Below are 19,007 nucleotides of genomic sequence, written 5' to 3' on the forward strand. Positions count from 1 at the left end.
GGGGGAAGGGGCAGAGAGAATCTCAAGCTGACTCCCCATTGATTGCAGAACCAAATGCGGGGCTCAATCTCACGACCATGAGATCATGACCTGAGCCGAAATCAAGAGTCACATGCTTACCCCAATGAGCCACGCAGGCACCCCTACTGATAATATTTTATTGATGTATTTCCTTCCAGGTCGTTCCGCTCTGTGATATATATATTGTCTCAAAACCGGTAAACCAGATGTGCAGGTTTGCATCCTATCATGAGCATTAGCAAGGTATGAGCAAGGGCTTCCAAAATACCATTTTTAATTAACTCCTCCTTTTAGAACCTCTTGCTGCAGGCTTGTAAGCCTTCTCTTTGGGCTTCTTGGGATCACGTTTCTGCAGGCTGGTGCCCAGCTGCTCCTGTCCAGCCTGCTGTTCTTTGTTCTCATGACCCCTGGGGGGACGTGGCCCCACCTAAGGCCCCATCTGTGGGTCTTCCCTCTCAGGATTAAGTCGGAAGCAACTCCTCTCCTTGCTTCCTCCCCCTTCATCAGCACGTCTTGGCAGGCAGGCCAGAACTGATCACCTCCTCGGCTTGGCTTTGACCTAGGTGATGCCAGTTAAGACCCTCACGAGAGGGGCGTGGAGCCAGGGCCACCAGGATCACCGGGACCTGCCTCTTCCCTAAGTGGGGGTGGTGCACTGGGCCCGAGGCCATTCTGTGGATTCTGCAGGTGCAGCGCTGTGGGGCCACGGGGAGGGTCACTGAACCCAGCTGCTTGAAGCAGAGTGGGGACAATTACAGCACCGAGAAAGCCGGAAAAGAGCTTGTTGTCAGGTCCCCTTCCTGCTGCCCTTTGGCATCCACTCCCAGAGGCGGGTCCGGCTTCAGACCCAGGCACATCCCCGGGTGGCTGCCCCTCACCACTCCGCAGGTCCAGTCCCCCTGTCCACCCGCCCTCGGTGCATCTGGGACTGTGCCGAGCCCCGTGCAGGAATCTCCGGCACGTGTGCCCCATGCGGCCGTGTGTGTGCCCCAGGTGGGAGCTGCCTGGGCTGGACCCGCCACTCGACTGGGCAACAAGAGGCGGCTGGGGACAGGACGTGGTCGGGGTGGCCCAGGAAGGCAGCATGGTGTCCGGAGCCAAGGTTGGGGCCCCAGCCTAGCTCCTTGTACTCGCCTAGGGCTTGACCACACGCAGGCTGCAGGGCTGGTGTTGCTGGTGGTTCCTGGGAATCTGCATTTTCAACAGCTCTTCAGTGTTGGGATCACTGCAGGGCCTTGGCAGAGTCCTGGGGGAAGTTTGGGAAGAGGCTGCTGCCTGGCCTCCAGGTGGGGAGCCTGATGGGCGGGAGCACATCTGGGAGGATTCCGGAGAGTCCCAGCGGGGACTTGCAGAGAGAGGAGGCTCACGCTGCCACTCAGGCCCTGTCACAGCAGAGCGGGTGCAACGGGGGGCCAGGGTGGTCTGGGGCCAAGTGCAGAGGCCATGTCTCCGGTCCCGATGGTGCGTCTGTCAGTGAGGCATCGGACTGCCGTCGCAGTCCTGAAGGCCTGTTTATGGCGCACTGGGCCAGGCCGGGGCCCCGAGCGCCACCCTGATTACAGGACAGGCAGAGGGGCAGCCGGGGCAGCAGGGGAAAACCATGGGCTGGGAGTAGAGCTGGTGCCCCCGCAGGAGGACCCGGAACTGGGCTAAAGTGCCCACCTGCAGGCATTCTCAGACCTTTCTCCAAACCTTGTCGCGGGCCCTCCGGTTCCTCTGGGTCCCCTGGGAGCAGCACCCTGCGTCCGTGCTGTCCAGGCACTGTCCCTCCTTCCCTCCCCTCAAAGCCCCCTGCCTTCCCCTCCTCCAGAGCCAGCCTGCTCCCTGCTTCTCCGGTCTCTCATCTACTGCTGCATAAAACCACAGCCCACAGGGCCGCCTGTGTGGCTCAGTTAAGCGTCAGCCAGCCCTGAGTTGGGCTCCCTGCTCAGTGAGGAGCCTGCTGCTCTCTCTCCCTCTGCTTCCCCCCAACCCCCCACTCGTGCTCTCTCTCCCCTCTCTCTCCCGCCCTCTCCCTCTCTCCTTCCCTCTCCCGCTCTCAAATAAATAAATAAATAAAGTCTTTAAAAAGGGGGGTGGAGCACAGCCCACGGTGGCAGCTTGGAAAGCCCGGAGGAGCTGATTCTGACAGCACTGCAGGTTGATGGGCTCAACCAGGCAGCTCTGCTCTCAGCAGGAGTTCAGCTGAGACTGCAGCCCCCAGATGGCCTCCCCGAGGGCTGCTCTGCCCCAGCCTCTCCTCACTCATGGCCATGGCCCAAGCTTCCCTCCAGCAGGACACTGACCTCCAAGAAGCCGGCCCTAAGTGGGCACAGGAGCCACCCACTTGGATCCTCCTGACCAAACCCAGCCACGGGACACGCCGGTGGGAGAAGCCCTGGCCTCTGGAGCGGTGACGGAACCACAAACCACCACTGCTGGCTTGCCCTGAACCAAGCCCTGGGCGAGTGGCATTCACAGCCTGGGGGAGGGGGGCTGTGCCCCTGTGCCCAACACATCACAGCAGGGAGACCAAGGCCAAAGCCTTCTCAGGGGGCTCTCAGTCTCTCCTTTCTCTGCCCCAAGTCTGGTTCTCCCTCTGTCTCCTCATTTCTGTCAAGATTGAGGCCACTTACCAAAATATACCCATGATAAAAAACAAGCAGAAAACTGAACTGGAACAAAAGCAAAGCTACAGTATTAAACACACCGCAGAAAGTGGGGCTCTGAAGTCAGGAGGCCTGGCCCCCTTCCCGGCAGCTCACATGGAGAAGCACATGAGTTATAAGGGTCACCGTGTCCATAGGGTGAACACGTGCCCAAAGCTCCAAGGAAGGATGCTCCGCAGGCGGCACACATCTCCGTGACCCGCTGGAGGCCCTGATGGGCTTCGGGGGCCACCCACTGGGGCTCTAGGGAGGCCTGGGCCTGGGGCTCAGAGTGGACGGCCCACATGGCTCCCCCGCCCGCATGGCCACCCTCACCTGCTCAGCCTCGGACCTCTGGCGACTCTGATGCCTCCCCCACAGACATCTCCTTTGTCTCGCTTCTGATGGGGAACAAAGCCAAAAAGGAAGCCTGGAACATCCTGGAGGCCGGGGACACTGAAGGACATGCGGGCACACGGTTCCTGCTCAGCTGTGCTGTTCCCCGGCTGTGAGCCGTGGCCCAGTCCTCTGTGCCTGTCCTTCCAAGACACTGGCCATCTCGGGCCCGTTCTCTACTGTGGAACAGTCTCCACCGGGCCTGCCTTCCCTGAGGACCAGGAGCACCATTCAGCTCAGCTCTGCGTTTCTGGCACCCGGTCAGGGCCCGGGGTGCTCAGGAAATAGTGGTTGGAAAAATAAATCTGTGAAATGAGACCAAAAATACAAAAATACCCCCCCTCAGAAAGGGGTCTGCAGGACACTCAGTGAGCTACTGTAGGCGAAGACACAGTGTGACCTACGATAGCCACACAAATGTCAGCTTCATTGTGTTTGGAATCAGAAAATGTGAGCGAGTGCTTTTTCCACCTGCTAGCTGGAGCCTCAGTTTCCCCATCTGTAAAAGGGAAGGGTTGGGCTGGGTAGCCTGAGTGGCAGAAGCCTGGCAGAGACTGGTGGCCTCCCTGCGTGGAGGAGACAGACCTGAGAATTTGGGGAGGCCGAGGATCCACAGGGCAAAGGTGCGAAGGATGAGGAAGCAGCCGGACAGGCTGCTCGGGGTCTGCAGTTGGGGGCCTTCTGGGGAGGCCCTGGGGCCAGGTGGGGAGCAGCCGGTCACAGCATGGGCCACTGTGGAGCTCCTACAGGCCCACCTGCAGCTGCAGGGACCAGGGACCAGCTCTTGGGGAAGACTTTATCTGGGGCCCTGGGAGATGTGGTGGCTTTTATTTATACCCCCCAAATCTGCCAGTGGTTCTCTGGGGAAGAAGGAAGCCAAATGGGCAGGAGGAAGAGGTGGAGAGGCCCTGCCCAACTTAGGTGCTCCCCGTTAGCATGGACTAACCCATAGGAGGTGACCCTTGCACTCCTGACCTATGCAGCACACTTCCTTTCACCTCGGCCTGGCAAGTAGCTTCCAGAATGATTCCATCCAGGAGGGGAAGAACGTGAAGACACACTCATCCAACAGCTGGGCACGGTGGGGAGGGTCTTTGGGGAGGCTATCTGGCCCCATCTATCAAAATGTCAAGTGACTTAAGAATTGCCCTTCCAGAAATTTCCCCCAGAGCCTTGTAAAGCGTCTCCGGCCCACCGTCGTTCCACTCAGCAGCATGTGCTGCCCAGAACGAGGGAGAACGGACGTGAGTGTCCGTGACTGGGGCAGAAGGTGGACTGGATGGGATGGGACAGGGTAAACCTCGAGAAGCCAGAGCGAGCTCTACCTGCGCAGGTAAGGAAAACACGTGTGTCAGGTGACAACTGAAGGGAGGGGGCCATGGGAACACATGATCCCGAGTGTGCAAAAAAGCAAAATACAACCCCCGGCTCCCTGTTGCTGGAAATGTAAAGTGGTGCAGCCACTATGCAAAACAGTGTATGGAGGTTGCTCGAAAAAACGAAGTTGGAATGACCCTATGAAGTAGCAAGGCCACTTTGGGGTGTAAACCCAAAAGAACAGAAAGCAAGGCCTCAGAGATTTGTACCCCTGGTTTGCAGCGGTAGCATTCACAAGAGCCAAAAGCTGGAAGCAAACCAGTGTCCATGGGGGGAGCGGCGCGTGCATCTGTCCATCCCGCGGAACACAAGTCGGCTGTGAAGGAAGAGAACGCTGACCCACGCCGCGCCACAGGTGAACCTCGCAGACACGGGGCCAAGTCAGATAAGCTGGTCACAGAAGGACGAGTACTGTGTGCACCACCGGCTCACGCTCCCCCCTCCCTGTGTCCTGGGGTCACCTCCCAAATAAGCCACTTGGCCTTCAATGTGCGTGTCTGTTTCTGGGGGAACCAATCACATGAGGGTGAGTTTGCGTTTGCTTGCATAGACGGGTTACGTTTTTATATATAAATCCCAGCTGCACCCCGAGCTGGGAGCAACTTACTTAACCTCCCTGAGCCTCAATTCCTGCAGCAGTAAGTGGGGCTGGTAGTAGTAGTAGTCATGGGCTGGGGCGCCACAAGGTAGCACCTTTTCTCCCGGCCCTGGAGGCCGCCAGTCCCTGATCTGGGGGCAGCGGGCCGGGGGATACGCAGGCCTCTGCCCGCAGCCTCCCGCCTTCCCTCTGGGCACATTTGCCTCCTAATCTCCTCTTCTTACCAGGACACGATCAGATTGGAGTGGGGCTCACCTCAGTGACCTTTTTAAATCGTAATCATCTCCTGAAATACCCTGTCTCTGCGCACAATCACGTCGGGAGGTGCTGGGCGGTCCAGCCTCAGCAGATGAATCTCAGGGGGACACAATTCAGCGCATCACTGGGACTGAGTTAACAAGGGGTGAGTACCTGGCACATAGCAAGGGCTGTATATGAATACTTTTACATAAAAGTAAGATTTTCTGGACTAGTCAAAGACACGGCCAACAGTGTTTACCCTGGGGTGGCCGGGGGGGCGGTGTTGGGGCTGGGGCATTCTCTGACACCAGATTCTATGCTTTTATTACCTTAATTCTCAAACTAACAACAATGATAAAGTAGTAACCCTGTCAGAGCACCTGCCGGTGCCTGGTACCAGTTGGAGGTGCCTGGAAGGTGGGTCTTCTCCTCCCGTCTTCAGGTCAGGCCTGCGTCCCAGGGAGCGGGGAGGGGAGTGCAGACCCCTCCCCAATGTCTGTTCAGCTTTTGTCTCAATTATTTACACCTCCTGGAGGATCAGCCTCCTGGTTAAACCCAGGGGCGCCATGAAGGGGCTTGGGCCTCAAGCCAAATGCTCCACCCGACCCACCCTGCCCCTCCCCTCCCAGGCATGTCTTGGGGAGGGAGGCTTCTCCAGGCCTCCTTCTGCTTGAGGAAACGGCTCCACCTGCTCCCTTCTTTCACCGTCCCAGGGGTCTCAGAGCCCCTCCTCCCGCTGGACAGTGTTGCCCTGGGAACCATTTATCCATTGCTCAAGTGGGGGAAACTGAGGACAGAGGGTCCCCAGAGAGTCCAGATCCCTCTGCAGCTTCACCTACATTATGCTTCAGTGTGAGGTCATTGGAGGTCACCTATCATCCCTCCCAATTCTGGAAGAGGTTGCTCTGACCCTGGAGGAGGTGGGGCCCAGCCAGCTCTGGGGTGTCCTCCACTGAGGTCGCCCCAGAATTAAACAGGGGAGGAGCCTGAACTGGGGAGGGGACCTACTTGGCAGGGGTGTCCCATGGAGACAGGCTTGGGAAGCTCAGAGGCCTCCCCCACCAGAGGGACAGCTCCACGGGCCCCCAGCAGGGCTTGGGGTCCCATCCCAAGAAGGGTCCTACAGGGCCACGCCTACGGGGACCCCAGCAGACAGGAATGGGGAGGCCCCAGGACTAGGGGTGCAGCCCTGGGGTGGCCTGTGCGTTCTGGATACACTGCTGTTTCCAGCCTGCCTGAAGCCGCTTGGTCTGCAGCCTTCTTGTGCCCCATGTGACGGAAGAACACTTGTCTCTCCTTTCTTTTTTCTTCCTTATAAATTTTGTTGAATATTTTTCCTTCAGTTGTGATCTTTGGGGCTCACAATTAACTGTGACATGTAACTCAAAGCACCACTGCCCCTGCCCAGGCTCACTGGGCATCCGCTAGGTCTCAGTTTCCCCATCTGAGCAATGGGAGGCTGGACTCTTGCTCACACTCTATGGCAGGCTTGGAGGGGACCCAGCTTCACAACTGGAGGTGAGGAAGACCTGCCCGTCAGGGTTTGGGCGAATGGAGGGGGTGGGCGCCCCTGAGGCACAGAGGCCGGGCCCCCGCTGTGAGCGGTCAGTACTCAGTTCATTGTTCCCGGGAGCTGGTGTGTGTGTGTCTGCTCATGTCTGTGTTTCCATGAGCATGTCTGTGCCTGTGCATGCACATATGTCTCTGTGTGCACAGGACTGTTCCCAGGTGCACATGCCCACTAATGTGCATAAACCCATGTGTCTGCAGGGCCACATATGATGCACCAGGCCCTTGTGAATGGGGAAACTGAGGAAGCTTCTTCTGGCAGGATCTAAAGCAGCCTATCCTGCTCTGGAATCCAAGCCCCGGCCCCAGAGCCAGTTTTGGACAGATGGACACGAAGCTCTGTAAAGACCCAGAAATGGGGAGCCCTGGAATGCAGGAGGGAGGCTGGTGGTCCCCAAGATGTTCCACATGTGCCCACAAGAGAGTCTACCCCCTTCTGAAGACGCCCGTTGCCTCCGGGTGGGTCTGGACACAACCAATCTCACGTACTCAAACCAAGTCTCCAGCTACTACCCGAGGAGGCTCCGCCCCATCTCCTGCCTGGCTTCCTCCTGCAGGGCCTTTGCTTACGCTGTTCCCTCTGCCCAGACTGTTCTTCCGGTCCCTTGTACTGCCCTCTTTCCCTAGGTGTGATCATCTCCCCAAGTACGCCGTGCGCCTCAGTCACCCACAGCCCACAGAACGCGCAGCCCCGTGGCAGGTGCCTTTTTGCAGAACAAACGGAATTCAGAATCTGCGCCTAGCTCGGACTAGGCTCAGATTCGGCTAGGCGACCCCGGGGTCATTCCAGGGCAGTTCTTTCCTGCTCCGTGGGCGGGGCTCTCCCGGGCATCGCAGGGAACCACCTCACCCCGCAGGATCTCCAACTGTCCGACTGGGCTCCCCCCTCCTCCCCGAACCCCTTGCGGTGTGCCTCCCCCCATCCCCCATGGTCTGGAAGAACTTGGCTCCGGCGGATTCATCTGTTCCTTCCACGTCATTGAGACTTTTCTGGCTTCCAGCCTGGCTTTAACAGGGGTGGGGGGTTGGTCGCCAGGACCCCAATGCGGCCCCAACAGCCTTTTGTGGCGCCATCTGCCCTTGTCAATCTCGAGACTCCCGCCTCCAGGGACCACCAATCACAGCGCAGGCATCCCGGTTTCATCACCAGCAGCCAATCAGCGCTTCCGCTGACCGGTCGGGCAGCAAGGTGGGAGCAAGATCCTCCAGCCCCCTCCCCCACCGGGCCCCACTCCAGGGCCTGGCTCTGCCCCCCTCACGTCCGCATCCATCCTCAGTCACCCTGTCACCGTCTGCTTAGCGGACACCCATGGGCCGCCGCGCACCACTCGCTAGGCTGTGCCTTGCTGCTCTGAACCTGGGTCTCCTCCTCTGTAAGATCGAACAGCGCTACTCCTTGGGAAGTTCTGGCTTAAGTGAGATCCTGCGGCCCCTGCAGGGCTGGCCACGTGGAGGTCTTCCAGGGGCCGAGAACGCGGGGTGGGTTCAGGGCTGGCAACTTCCTCAGGTTCTTGACTGCCAGATGGAGAAGTGCCCCCCAACTCCCAGGGCTGATCCTGGGGGTCCTGCTTTGATGGAGGCACCCATCCTGGCCCCCAAGCTTAGCCCATCCAGCGGACTCCTTCCAGGATCTGCACCCATCTCTGTGCTGGTCCTCGGAGGGCCCCTCGGACCATGCAATCCCAGTCCCTGGGGGACCTGAGCCTAGTGTTTGGGGCCTCTTGCAGTGTGTGAGGAGGACCCCATAATTGCGAGTTCTGGTCAAGGTGCATCCGTGGAGGCAGGAGGAAGAAGCTGGATCTGTGGGTTCCTATTACTTTGATCTCTACCTTCTATGCACAGCCATGCAGTTCACAGGCCCAGCCTAAGTGCATGCCTGTTACAGGCTCCAAATATTGGAGGCAGGAGGTTGTGGAACCAGATTCAGGCACCTCCCTGCCCGGGAGCTCCCACTATGTGCTTGGGACACTGATGGCCCCGGGCAGGTCTCTGGGGTCAGAGTCCACCCCTTGCAGGGTCCTCCTCCACTCCTAAGGATGTCCAGGCTGCTCAGAGCACCCACAGGACCCTGGGCCCGCCCCAGCCCCACCCACTTTCATCCCCAAGATACACACAGACCAGCTCAGGGCTGCACACTCGCATTGTTTATTTTGCTTTTCCAGTCTGAAGCTACTATCATGGGCATTTAGTTATACAAATGACACTTACAAAAAATAAAAGACCAAGACACCCAGAGTGAGATGCATGGCAGAGATGAACTGGTGGGGGAGAGGGGGGCTGGCAGGGGCAGGGCTGGGAGCCAGGGGCCTGGGGGCTCCCCATGGGGTTCCCGGTGGAGGGCAACGCCCAGCTTCATCCCACCCCGAGACCCAAGGAGTCCAGTCGGACAGGGAGCACCGATCACACCGGGGGCTCTGGCTGAGGCGGTGAGGGGCTCAGCACCAACCAGATGGGGACACAGGCCTGGGCAGGCAGGAGGGAGGGGGCCAGTGAGGGCCCCCAAGGAGGTAGGGGCAGGTTCTCGATTGAGGGAAGCACCCTGCACCCCCCACAGCTAGCAAAGGAGGGCACCAACGCCCAGAGATGCTGTTTGAAGATTGCCCCACAAGACCCCTTGAAGATCACTCGTGGCTACTACCACCAGGCTTGCCTGGGTGCCTCCAGCAATAATGCTTCATTAAAAAAAAAAAAAAAAAAAATTTGATTTGGTCATTTTCTGCTTCCAGTCAGGCCAGGGTGAAAAAAAGAGACAGCAGGGCCCCAGCCCAGGGCGGGGTGTGCAGTGGGCAGGCCCACCTGGTGCAGAGGGGCAAGCAGCCGGTACACGCTGGTATCGTCCCCTCCCCCTCTTGTGGCCTTCCCCCTGACGCAGGGGTGGTGCATCAGCAGGGTGCCTGATAGGCTGGGGGCAGGTACCCAGTTCCAGGGAAGTGGGGGGCAGAGGTTCTCGGGAGGGGGCAGGAGATTCCAGTTACCCCACCGGGCCCAGGGGCTTGGGAAGGCCTCCCAGCGCCCCGCCCCCCCACCCCCAGCTCTCTTCGGCCCCTTTGGGGAAATAAGGCTCAGAGTCATCTGAGGTCAGAAGAAAGGGGTGCCAGCCTCGCCCACAGCAGAGAAGAGAGGACAGAAGGATCTGAGATCCCTCCAAGGACCAGGCACGGGGCAACAGGTGGGGGCACCGTTTTCTCTGGGTTTCCAGTTTGAAAGGCAAGGGGCTCACCACCACGCTGGAGCCCACCTGGAGAAGAGACTTATTAGCAGAAGGGTCTGGGCAGGGCGGGGACGGGGCGCTGGCGGCAGGCTAGTACTCCCAGAGAGTGGCTGGCTCGATGGTCTCGGCGCAGGCCTTCAGGACCCCTGCATGGTCCCCCTTCAGGTAGCGCCCGCCCACCTTGATGGCCACTTTGTTGTAGTCACAGAATTCGAAGAAGAAGTCCACGGGGGTGTCACTGCTGCTGGTGACCGACGAGTCGCTGCCCACTGTCCAGTACTTGCCTGTGGAGTCTTGGGGGGGGGCAGTGAGACCCATCAGGCCCCATCCCGCAATCACGGCTTCTGGAGTCGGGGTGGGTTCTGTGTGATGCCCACCTAAGCCTCCCACCCCTGCTGGACGGGGGTCCGTGCCTCTTCCCTCCACCCGGACTTTAAGTCCCACAACTCAGGTGTGGGACACCTTCCCTGCCCACCCTTTCCAGAATCTGGTCTCCCTCTCTGCTCTGCTCCTTCTCTACCTCGGGGGTCCTCCCATCTACACAAAGAGGGAAAAGGGCTTGCTGGCCACAGGATGTCTGTCCCCAGAGCCAAGTCACAGGGCAGCCAGGCTGAGCCCCAAAGTGGGAAAAGGGCTTCAATCCCTGTGGCCCCCTGGAGCCGCCCCCCCTCAGGACCCACCTTTGATGTTGTAGGCACCGTCATTGAACTCCAGCTGGAAGACGTCATAGCTAGAGCGGTTTGCATCCAGGGTACCCGTGACCTTGCGGCAGCCGATGAAGCCATGCTCCCCGCGGAACACGATGATGGGACGGTTGATGAGCTTCATGAGGAAGAGCTCCGAGTCCCCTGTCCCAGGAAAGGGGAGGGGCGGTGAGTCTCACAGGGTGGGGCTGGGATGATCAGGGCACGGCTCACAGAGAGCGAGCAGGGAGTCTGGGGTCCCCCAGCATGTCAGCCCTGGGATGACGGGGCGGGGGGGAGGGATGTCGGTGAGTGACTATGAGGTGGGCAGACCCTCCAGAGAACCCTGCAGTGGGGAGCTCCCACAGGTGGCTACCTGCTGTCTCCACCGAGGCAGCCAACTGCCCGTTCTTCTTGGCCGTCACAAACTTGCCATTGGACGCACGCAGTGTGATCCGCCGATCACGCCACTCGATGTCGAAATAGCAGCTGATGTTCCTGGGGGTGTCAGGAAGGGTCAGGCGGGGCTGCCCCAGGTCCTGGGGCCCCGACCCCCGGGAAGGGCCAGCCTGGGGCGCGGCGGCAGGGCACTCACTTGGTGGAGGCAGTGGACTGCACGCCCCCAGTGGCTGTCAGCGTCCAGTACTTGCCCGTGTGGGTGCGGAAGGCGCACTTTTTGGTGTCGCGGTCAATCTCCAGCTGGAAGGTCTCCTGGTCGGTCTCCTCATCCTGATTGGCTGACAGATCCATACCTGCGGGGAGAGCTTCCGACTGGCACGGGGACCCCCGCACCCTGAGCTGGGGCCGACCCACAGCCCTGCCCTCACACACCACTGCCAAGACCCCTCAGCCTCCACATCAGGGGGCAGGACCCCAGACCCCAGGCAGAGCCAGGCAAGGACCAAGGCTGGCTCTTTCGTGGATGCTAGAATACCTCCCAACAAACCATCTGCACAGACATTCTAGAACCAATCAGGAGAATCTTAATGTGGACCAGGATTAAATATTAAGGATTAATTATTGTTAATCATATTGTAGTTATGTAAGAAAATGGCCTCATTTTTCAGATACCGACAAACATCTCGAGATGAAATGCCTTGATGTCAGGGATTTGCTTGAAATACAATCAAAAACAATGAATATAAGACAGATTGAGCTAGACTGCAGAATATCGCATTTGGGGGAAATCAATAGATTACATCCTTCCTGTTCCTATATGTGTGTAAAAATCAAGAGTAAAATGTAATAGCACACGTTCGTTTCAGAAAATTTACAAAACTCATAAATGCATAAAAATGGAGTCACATGGGGGCGCCTGGGTGGCTCAATTGGTTAAGCGCCCGACTCGATTTCGGCTCAGATCATTATCTGAGTCGTGCGATAGAGCCCCGGGTCTCCTCGCTGAGCTTGGAGCCTGCTTGAGAGTCTCTCTCTCCCTCTCCCTCTGCCCCTCCCCACCTGTGCTCTCTCTTGGGGGGAGGGGGGGCAGGGAGAGTCACACATACCCCTTATGCCCACTGCACCCCAGAACACACTGCAAATGGCAGGTGAACACACCCTCCTCACCTTTTCCCCAGTGAAAACATGCATTTTCTCTACCTCAAAGTGCATGCATGCCACAGATCACGACTTACAGATGATCTAAGCAACATGCTCACACACGTTTCCCTGTCCCTAAATCATCTGATGTGACCAGAGTGGGCTTCCGTGCTCCCACGAGCTGCTGCCCAGCAGCTGATCTCTGGGGCCCCATCTGCGTTGCATCTTCCAGCTAACAACCTGGAAGTAGGATATTTGGTTCCAACAGAACAAATTCACATTCCGCAAGTGCCTGGGTTCTAAGAACCACAGCAGCAGGGACACCTGCCCACTCTGCTGGCCGCCCAGACTCGGGGCTTGCAAGTGTGTCACCGTTTGGGTCTGGACACCTTTAGAAGACGGGACCACAGTGGGGGGGTGGCATGTGGCCCTTCAGATGAGCAGATGGAGGCTGGTGGACGGGGGAGCCCTGGTTCCCCACCCGAGACCCACCCGTAGTTCTCCACCGCCAAGCGGAGGGCCCGAAGGGTGTGAGCCTGTCTTAACCCCCATCAGCACCAGGGGGTGGGGACCTTCATCTCCACTTCACAAAGGAGAATGAGGCAGAGGTGGTATGTCCTTCCCAAGGTCACCCAGAGAGAAAGTGATGAGTGCTGGTGAGCCTCAGGAGGGGAAGTGGGCAGACTCAGGCCTCCTCCCATGCTCTCTCTATGGACTGGTGGACCCAGGGCCCTCAACAGCTCCTCTCAGAACCCCTTGGGCTCAAGCCTCCAGGCCCACTGGGCCCCCTTAGCCCTGATGTCAAGGATCTGCTGACTATTGGGAGGCAGGTAGTGAGCCAGACCCACCATCACACCCGCAATGAAGATGAGGGTCAACAGAGACTAGGCCCCCGGGTAGCCAAGCCACCAAGAATGGAACCATCATAAAAGGCCACTCTGGGGAGCACAAGCTTTTGAGGCAGGAGTCCCCAAAAGCTGGCAGACATGCCCCACCCTATGAGCTAGCCCACCCCAGCCCCATGGCATCACCTGCCCAATGTGTGGTGCACTGGCTGACCAGAAGGAGGGGAGAGACAAGAGGAAAGGCCCCGCCGGGCACACTCTGGCAGCAGACAGGACAGAGGGGGATCTCCAGAAAGAGGGGCAAAGGGGGCAGGAAAGGGACTGGATCCGAAGTCCAATCTCTAGTCAGAGCTTAAGTACGACGTCAGGAGGCTCCTTCTCAGGGAGACTGAGCCAAGGGCAGCCCCATGCTCCACGGAATCCATACTGACCTGCTCTTCCCACAGACGGACAGAGGGAGGCCACACCCAGGGCCCCACAGCCGTGGCCCTCTGCTCGGCTGCTCAGACCCCATCGGCTGCTTGTATCCAGTCCTGGACACGGTCTGATGAAAAGGCCTGGGCCATCCAGGGAGCCACCCAAAGTGGGGGCCAGGCACCCTCGGCAAGTGCCTTCCCCCACTCAGCCCGCATCCCTCTATCAAAAGAGTTTCTCCATTCTGCCAGGAGGTTGGAAGGATTCAGGGACCTGGTGTCAAGGTGACAGCAGGTCTTCCGAACCCAATAGGAAGGGGTACAGGGGGTGTCTCCCCAACATCCAGCAGGGCCCCTCCTGGCTCCAAGGCCCTGCCCGGGCGGGAAAGGCCCCACTTGGCCTTGGAGTCTCTAATTAGAGCTGGGTTACTATGGGAACAGGCTTTTCTTTGGGATTTTTCTTTTCATCAACTGCAGCAGCCGCACTGAGTCACAGGCCCACAGGAACCCTGGGGAGGCAGATGCTGGGCTGGAAGAAGCTCGTCTCCTGCCTCCCCCCGCCCCCCGCCCTGCCTGTTCCTCTGCCTCATGGCTTTTCCTGTCGCCAGCCTCTGAGCCGTTCCCTATGGTGGTTCAGAGAGGGCACTCCAACCCCCTCAGCCTGAGCAGTTTCCAAATTGCCCTGGCTGGTCCAAAAGAGGCACTCCCCACCACCCCATTCAGGTTAGGGGAAGGGGCCTGGAAGTTTCTGCGGCCTCCCCTCCGCTCTCTTTCCACTACATGACCACCTCAGATCCTTCCTCCATCCTTGCACAAGAATTAGGGCGTAAATTACCGCAAATGCCCTGCCTCTTCAGGAGAGCTTTTACACATCCTGCAAAGCCCAGCCTGACGAGCCCTTTTCTCAGCCGGCCGGCCAGCCAGCCCCACCTGAGTGCCTCTGAGTGGCTGGAACAGGGCGCTTCCTGAGCATGGAGCCCCAGGGCACAGCTGGCCAGACGCATGGAGGCTGAGAGACCAAGTGGGAAATGTGGACCCAGCGTGGCTAGAGTCCAGGGCAGGCAAGACTTCCAAGGAGCAAGGCAGGGGAGGGACACACCCCACCTGGCTGGGAAGTGCTGCTCACCCAGCCACCCTGCCATCCTTCATCCCTGCCCAAGCCAGGCCCTCTCCGGTGACATGGTCACATGGATTCCACCTGCCTCTCACATCAGTCCTCAGGCACCAGGAAGGACCCCACTCCCTGGTGGCCAAGTTGGCCCCCTTCCCAGAAACAAAGCCTGGCTCAAAGAATTAGCCCAGGGTGGCCCAGAGCCGGCCCTTTACAGATGGGGAAACTGAGGCCACAGAGCAGGTTGCAGCGTCAGCAGGGAGCACCCCACCCCCACCAGGCAGGCCTGTGCAAGCCTGTGGGCATGATTCACATCCCCCGCTCCCGCCCCGCCCCCCCCCCCAGCTAAACCCAGGATCCTCCTCCTTCCTGGCTGGCTTTTCCCAACATGTGTCAGAAGCACAGACACCACCTCCTTTGCCACGCAGGCCTGTCCAAAATGGCCTCTGAGACACGCCCCCAACCCCATAGCGGCTGCAGGTCCTCTGGTCTCCTTCCATCCCACCAGGAAGCCTTGGGGTCAGCTAACCTGAGAACAAGATAAGGACACCAAGATCCGAGGCCCAAAGAGCCCCAATCTCAGCCCCTAAAGACCCCTCCCCCAGTTCTTTGTACCTTTAAATTCAGAGATGAGCCAACACTTCTCCTGGCCCAATTTCGGGCTCCCCCTGCCCCACCAGCCTGAATCACACCATGATACTTCCAGCAAGTGCTAATAAAGAGGAGAGGGCATCTGCCCAGACTTGCTCTGCTCTTCCTGGCCTCAAGGCCTGGGGCCAGGTCCACCCGCTCCTCCTCGTCTTCCCCAAGGAAGACACTGGATGCTGCCCAGCGGGCACGCAGCATGCCTGCATGGGTGAGTGCCCATCATGGGTCTGGTGGCCCCACCGGCGGTTCCAGTCCCACCTACCAACCTCACAAGCTCCTTCTCAGCCATGCTGGGCTTTCTGCCCCTCCTTGCCTCAGGGCCTTTGCACAAGCTGTGCTTGTTTTGCCTGTAACACTGTTCCACAGGCCTGATACATGCTACCTTGTATTCATCTTTCAGGTCAGCTCCAGTGATCTCTTCAGAAGTGTCTCCCCCACCCCGCAGTCTAATCTGAGATCCTGATGTACTTTCTGGACCCCCAGGCCTTTGCTTGACACCTCTGGGATGCTGATCATGTCCCAAGAAGAACATCAGCTACAACAGAGAAGGGTCCAGGCACATATACTCATTCGTTCACTGAACATGTCTCACCTGGTAGGGGGCTCAACGTTTGCTAAACCGGTGAGGAGTCCTGCCCCACCTACGCGGGGGAGGGAGGGCACTTTGCCCTGGAGGCTGGGAGGCATGGGGGCGGGAGGTGTCAGAAAAGAGCCTATTCTGTAGTCAAACAGACCCAGTTCTGCATGTTGCTTTCTTGCTGTGTGACCTTGGGCAAATGGCTTCACCTCTCTGGGCCAAAAGACTCATCTGTACAACTGAAATGATACTGTCCAAATCAATCAGCAAACTCAGGCACAAAGCAGCCATTACCCCACCGGGCCTCCAACCGTAGTGCCATGGGGCTGCAAGCCCCTTTCCACAGTCCCCACCCACCATCAGGAGGGTAGCCATCAGGATGAAGGCAGGGAAGTCCACTCCACCAGGAGGACGACACTGATTGGGCTCCCACCAAGCCATCTCCAGACTCTGGGGGCTCAACTTCCCACTCAGCAGAGCAAGACCCCCACAGGTCCCTCCAGTGGGCCCTCCGGCTGCAAAGAATCAACTGTCTTCCTTGCCAAAGGAGGGAAGAGGGCGCCAGAAGGAAGAGAAACCGCCCAGGGGGAGAATCTCAGAAGGGAAAGAGGGGGGCTCACTTCTGGCGCGCAGGCCGGTAGGAAATGGCCAGGCCAGCAGGAGGCCCGGGAAAGGACGGAGCGCGTTGCAGTCAATTGTTCCAGGCGGGGCACTTGGGCTTGGGTTCACGCGAGGGTAGGGGCTTCCCGAGGGAGCCGGGCTGGGGGTCTCTCGGCTTACGCCAAGTCCGCCTTCCCGACGCCCGCAGAGCAGAGCGCACCAGACCGGAGACGTGCGGCGGGAGCTGGGCGGGGTTCCTGGCAGGGCGCCATCCGCGCCACGCCGTCCCGGGACCGGGGCGTGAGGAGGGAGGCCACCTCCAGGAGAAGCTCCGGACCGGGGCACTAGGCCGGGGACAGCGTGGGGGGTCCTCAACAGGGGGGACCCGCAGAAAACCGATCCCCTCCCCCTCCCCTCTGCATCTGGTTTTCCCATCTGCAGAGACCGAGCAGGACAAAGGGGGCGAGGGAGGGCCCTCTGGAGGAGCCCGCCCCCCTGCTCACAAAGGCCGCGGCCTCGAGCATGGGGCAGACGCGGGAGGAGGGGCTGGGGGGGAAGGGCAGACACACGGGAAGCACCCCCCAGCAGAGGCCGACCCCTCGGGGCTGCAAGTGGAGATGCAGAAAGGCCCGGATGGCTGGAAGGTGGAAGCGCACCCTGCGGAGATCAAAGGCTTCCCCATCCCGCCTGCGCTGGGAGGGCCGTGGGGGGTGGGGGTGCGCCCCGCGGGCATAGCGACCCTCGCCTCCGCCCGTGAGCTGCAGGCCCGCCGACGAGGGAGGGGCACGAGGAAAGGGGGAGGGGCGTTTCCCCCCAACCCGGGGCTGGGCCGGGCGATCCGCGGGATCGGCGCGCGTGGGGAGTCCCAGGCGGGGGTTCGGAGGGTGGCACACAGGGCGGCACCTACGCGGGGCCGAGGGAGCCGCAACCCCAACGCGGGGTGGGGGCGTGCAGCGGCGCTCACCGATGGGCAAGGCCCCACCCCTCGCCCCCTCCTCCGGGCCCAAGCGCACGTCCGGCGACGAGGCGGGGTGGCCCGCGCGCCTAGCGGGGGCGCACCCGGCGTCGCTAGGGATTGTAGCAGCGCCGCGGGCGAGAAAGGGCGGGAGGCTGGAGGTACGGGGGTGGGGTGCGCTTTGTGCACCGACCGGGAGAGGAGGGGGGCGGCGTCCCCACTCACCCTGGCGCGTGGACACGTTCCTCTCGTTGGCCGCCTGCAGCACGACCTGGGCGCAGCTCTGTTCCAGGGCGAAGAGCTCGTCCTTGCCCACCTTGGTGGCCTTGCCCGCCTTAAGCGTGCCGCTGGGCCCCGACGGCGCCAGGTAGCGGCCCTCGCAGTCGCGGAAGGCCACCTTGCCGGAGCGGAACTCGAGCGTGTAGCCGGTGGCGGGCTCGGGGCGCGCCACAAGGCGCCCGTCGTGGCGCAGGAAGCGGTGGTCGGCGGTCTGCACGCTGTAGCGCTGGTCCTGGAAGGCCAGCGTGATGAGCGAGTCGACGCCCCAGGGCACGTCGCGGTCCACGGCGATCTCGTCCGCCGGCCGCGCGCTCAGGTGCGCGTAGCGCTTGCGGGTCAGGCTGTAGATGTTGACCTGCGGGTGCATGGCGATGTGCACGCTCCACTTCTCAGCCGGCGACACGGTCTGCGCGAAGCACGACAGGCGGTCCTCGGTGCCGCCGAAGTAGCGCCGGTGCACCTCGGACTGTAGCGACCAGCGGCCGTCGTCGTGCGCCACGATGAGAAAGCGGCAGTCGGGGCCGGGCACCTCGCGCTCGCAGGTCACGTTGCCGTCCTTGTCCGCCGCCAGGTAGCGGCCCAGGTGGCTGCGCAGGCACACGGCCGCGCTGCCTGCCTCGTCGGGCGGCTGCTCCAGCGTCCAGATCTGCTTCTTCTTCAGGCTGCTGGCCGACGCGTTCACCTTGAACCCGAACGCCTCGGCCGTCAGGTACTTGTTGCCGCAGTTGATGAGGCCGAACTGGATCTGCACGGCCTCGGCAGTGCCGTTGGCGGTCATGGTGGCGGCGGGCGGGCGGCCCCGGCGCGGCCCGGGAGGTCGGTGGCGGGTCCCCGCAGCGGCGCCCTGCTCCTTTGTTAGCGACCACGGCCCGGCGCGCACCCTCCGCAGCGCTCCACAAAGCCGGCCCGCCGCGCGCGAGCCCCTTTCTAGGCGGGGTGACGTCAGCGCAGCGAGGCCCCGCCTCCGCCCCGCCCCGGGGCTCGGCGGGGGAGGGGGCGCAGGGAGCGCGCCGCGCGGGGACCCGAGGGGCGCTGGGTGGCGGCTCCGCTCTCCGCGTGCCCAGGTTCTGCACGGCCGGCCTCTGCAGTGCCCCTACCTCGCGCCGCCGCCCTCTCCCCCTCAGTGTCAGGGCCCCACGCCCGCAGCGCCGCAGCCTGAGGATCCACCCGGAGCTCGGGACCCGTCGGAGGCCCCCCATCCTAAGCTAGCGGGGAGGAAGGGTTTGAGGTTGTGACAGAGACCGCAAAGGCCACAGAACGCATTAGTACTGGGCGGAGGCGGTCCGGAGGCTGCTCGGAGGAGGTGGCCTTAGAGCAG

General features: G+C 60.7%; 1 protein-coding gene across 1 annotated transcript; it reads right to left on the reverse strand.

The window, feature by feature from the left end:
• Positions 1–8,950: 8,950 nt before the first annotated feature.
• FSCN1 (fascin actin-bundling protein 1) lies at positions 8,951–18,573 on the reverse strand. The gene is made up of 5 exons (XM_028088544.2): positions 17,636–18,573; positions 11,318–11,474; positions 11,099–11,220; positions 10,720–10,887; positions 8,951–10,332 (listed from the first exon to the last, which is right to left on the reverse strand). Exons 1-5 carry the CDS (start codon positions 18,465–18,467, stop codon positions 10,130–10,132), a joined length of 1,482 nt encoding a protein of 493 aa, XP_027944345.1. The 5' UTR covers positions 18,468–18,573; the 3' UTR covers positions 8,951–10,129.
• Between the last annotated feature and the right edge of the window lie 434 nt (positions 18,574–19,007).

This window comes from Eumetopias jubatus, unplaced genomic scaffold (assembly GCF_037043125.1).
Source record: "Eumetopias jubatus isolate StellerSeaLion01/CBP00866 unplaced genomic scaffold, mEumJub1_p1.0 scaffold_12, whole genome shotgun sequence".
NCBI lineage: Eukaryota > Metazoa > Chordata > Mammalia > Carnivora > Otariidae > Eumetopias > Eumetopias jubatus.

What these genes read in the sequence shown, in the direction of transcription:
- FSCN1 (XM_028088544.2), bottom strand. Translation starts at nt 18,467, where the DNA reads ATGACCGCCAACGGCACTGCCGAGGCCGTGCAGATCCAGTTCGGCCTC. An exon ending in TGCCTCGGTGGAGACAGCAG is followed by an intron (nt 10,888 to 11,098) that starts GTAGCCACCTGT and finishes TTCCTGGGACAG; the next exon opens with GGGACTCGGAGCTCTTCCTC. An exon ending in CGGTGCCTACAACATCAAAG is followed by an intron (nt 10,333 to 10,719) that starts GTGGGTCCTGAG and finishes CCCCCCCCCAAG; the next exon opens with ACTCCACAGGCAAGTACTGG.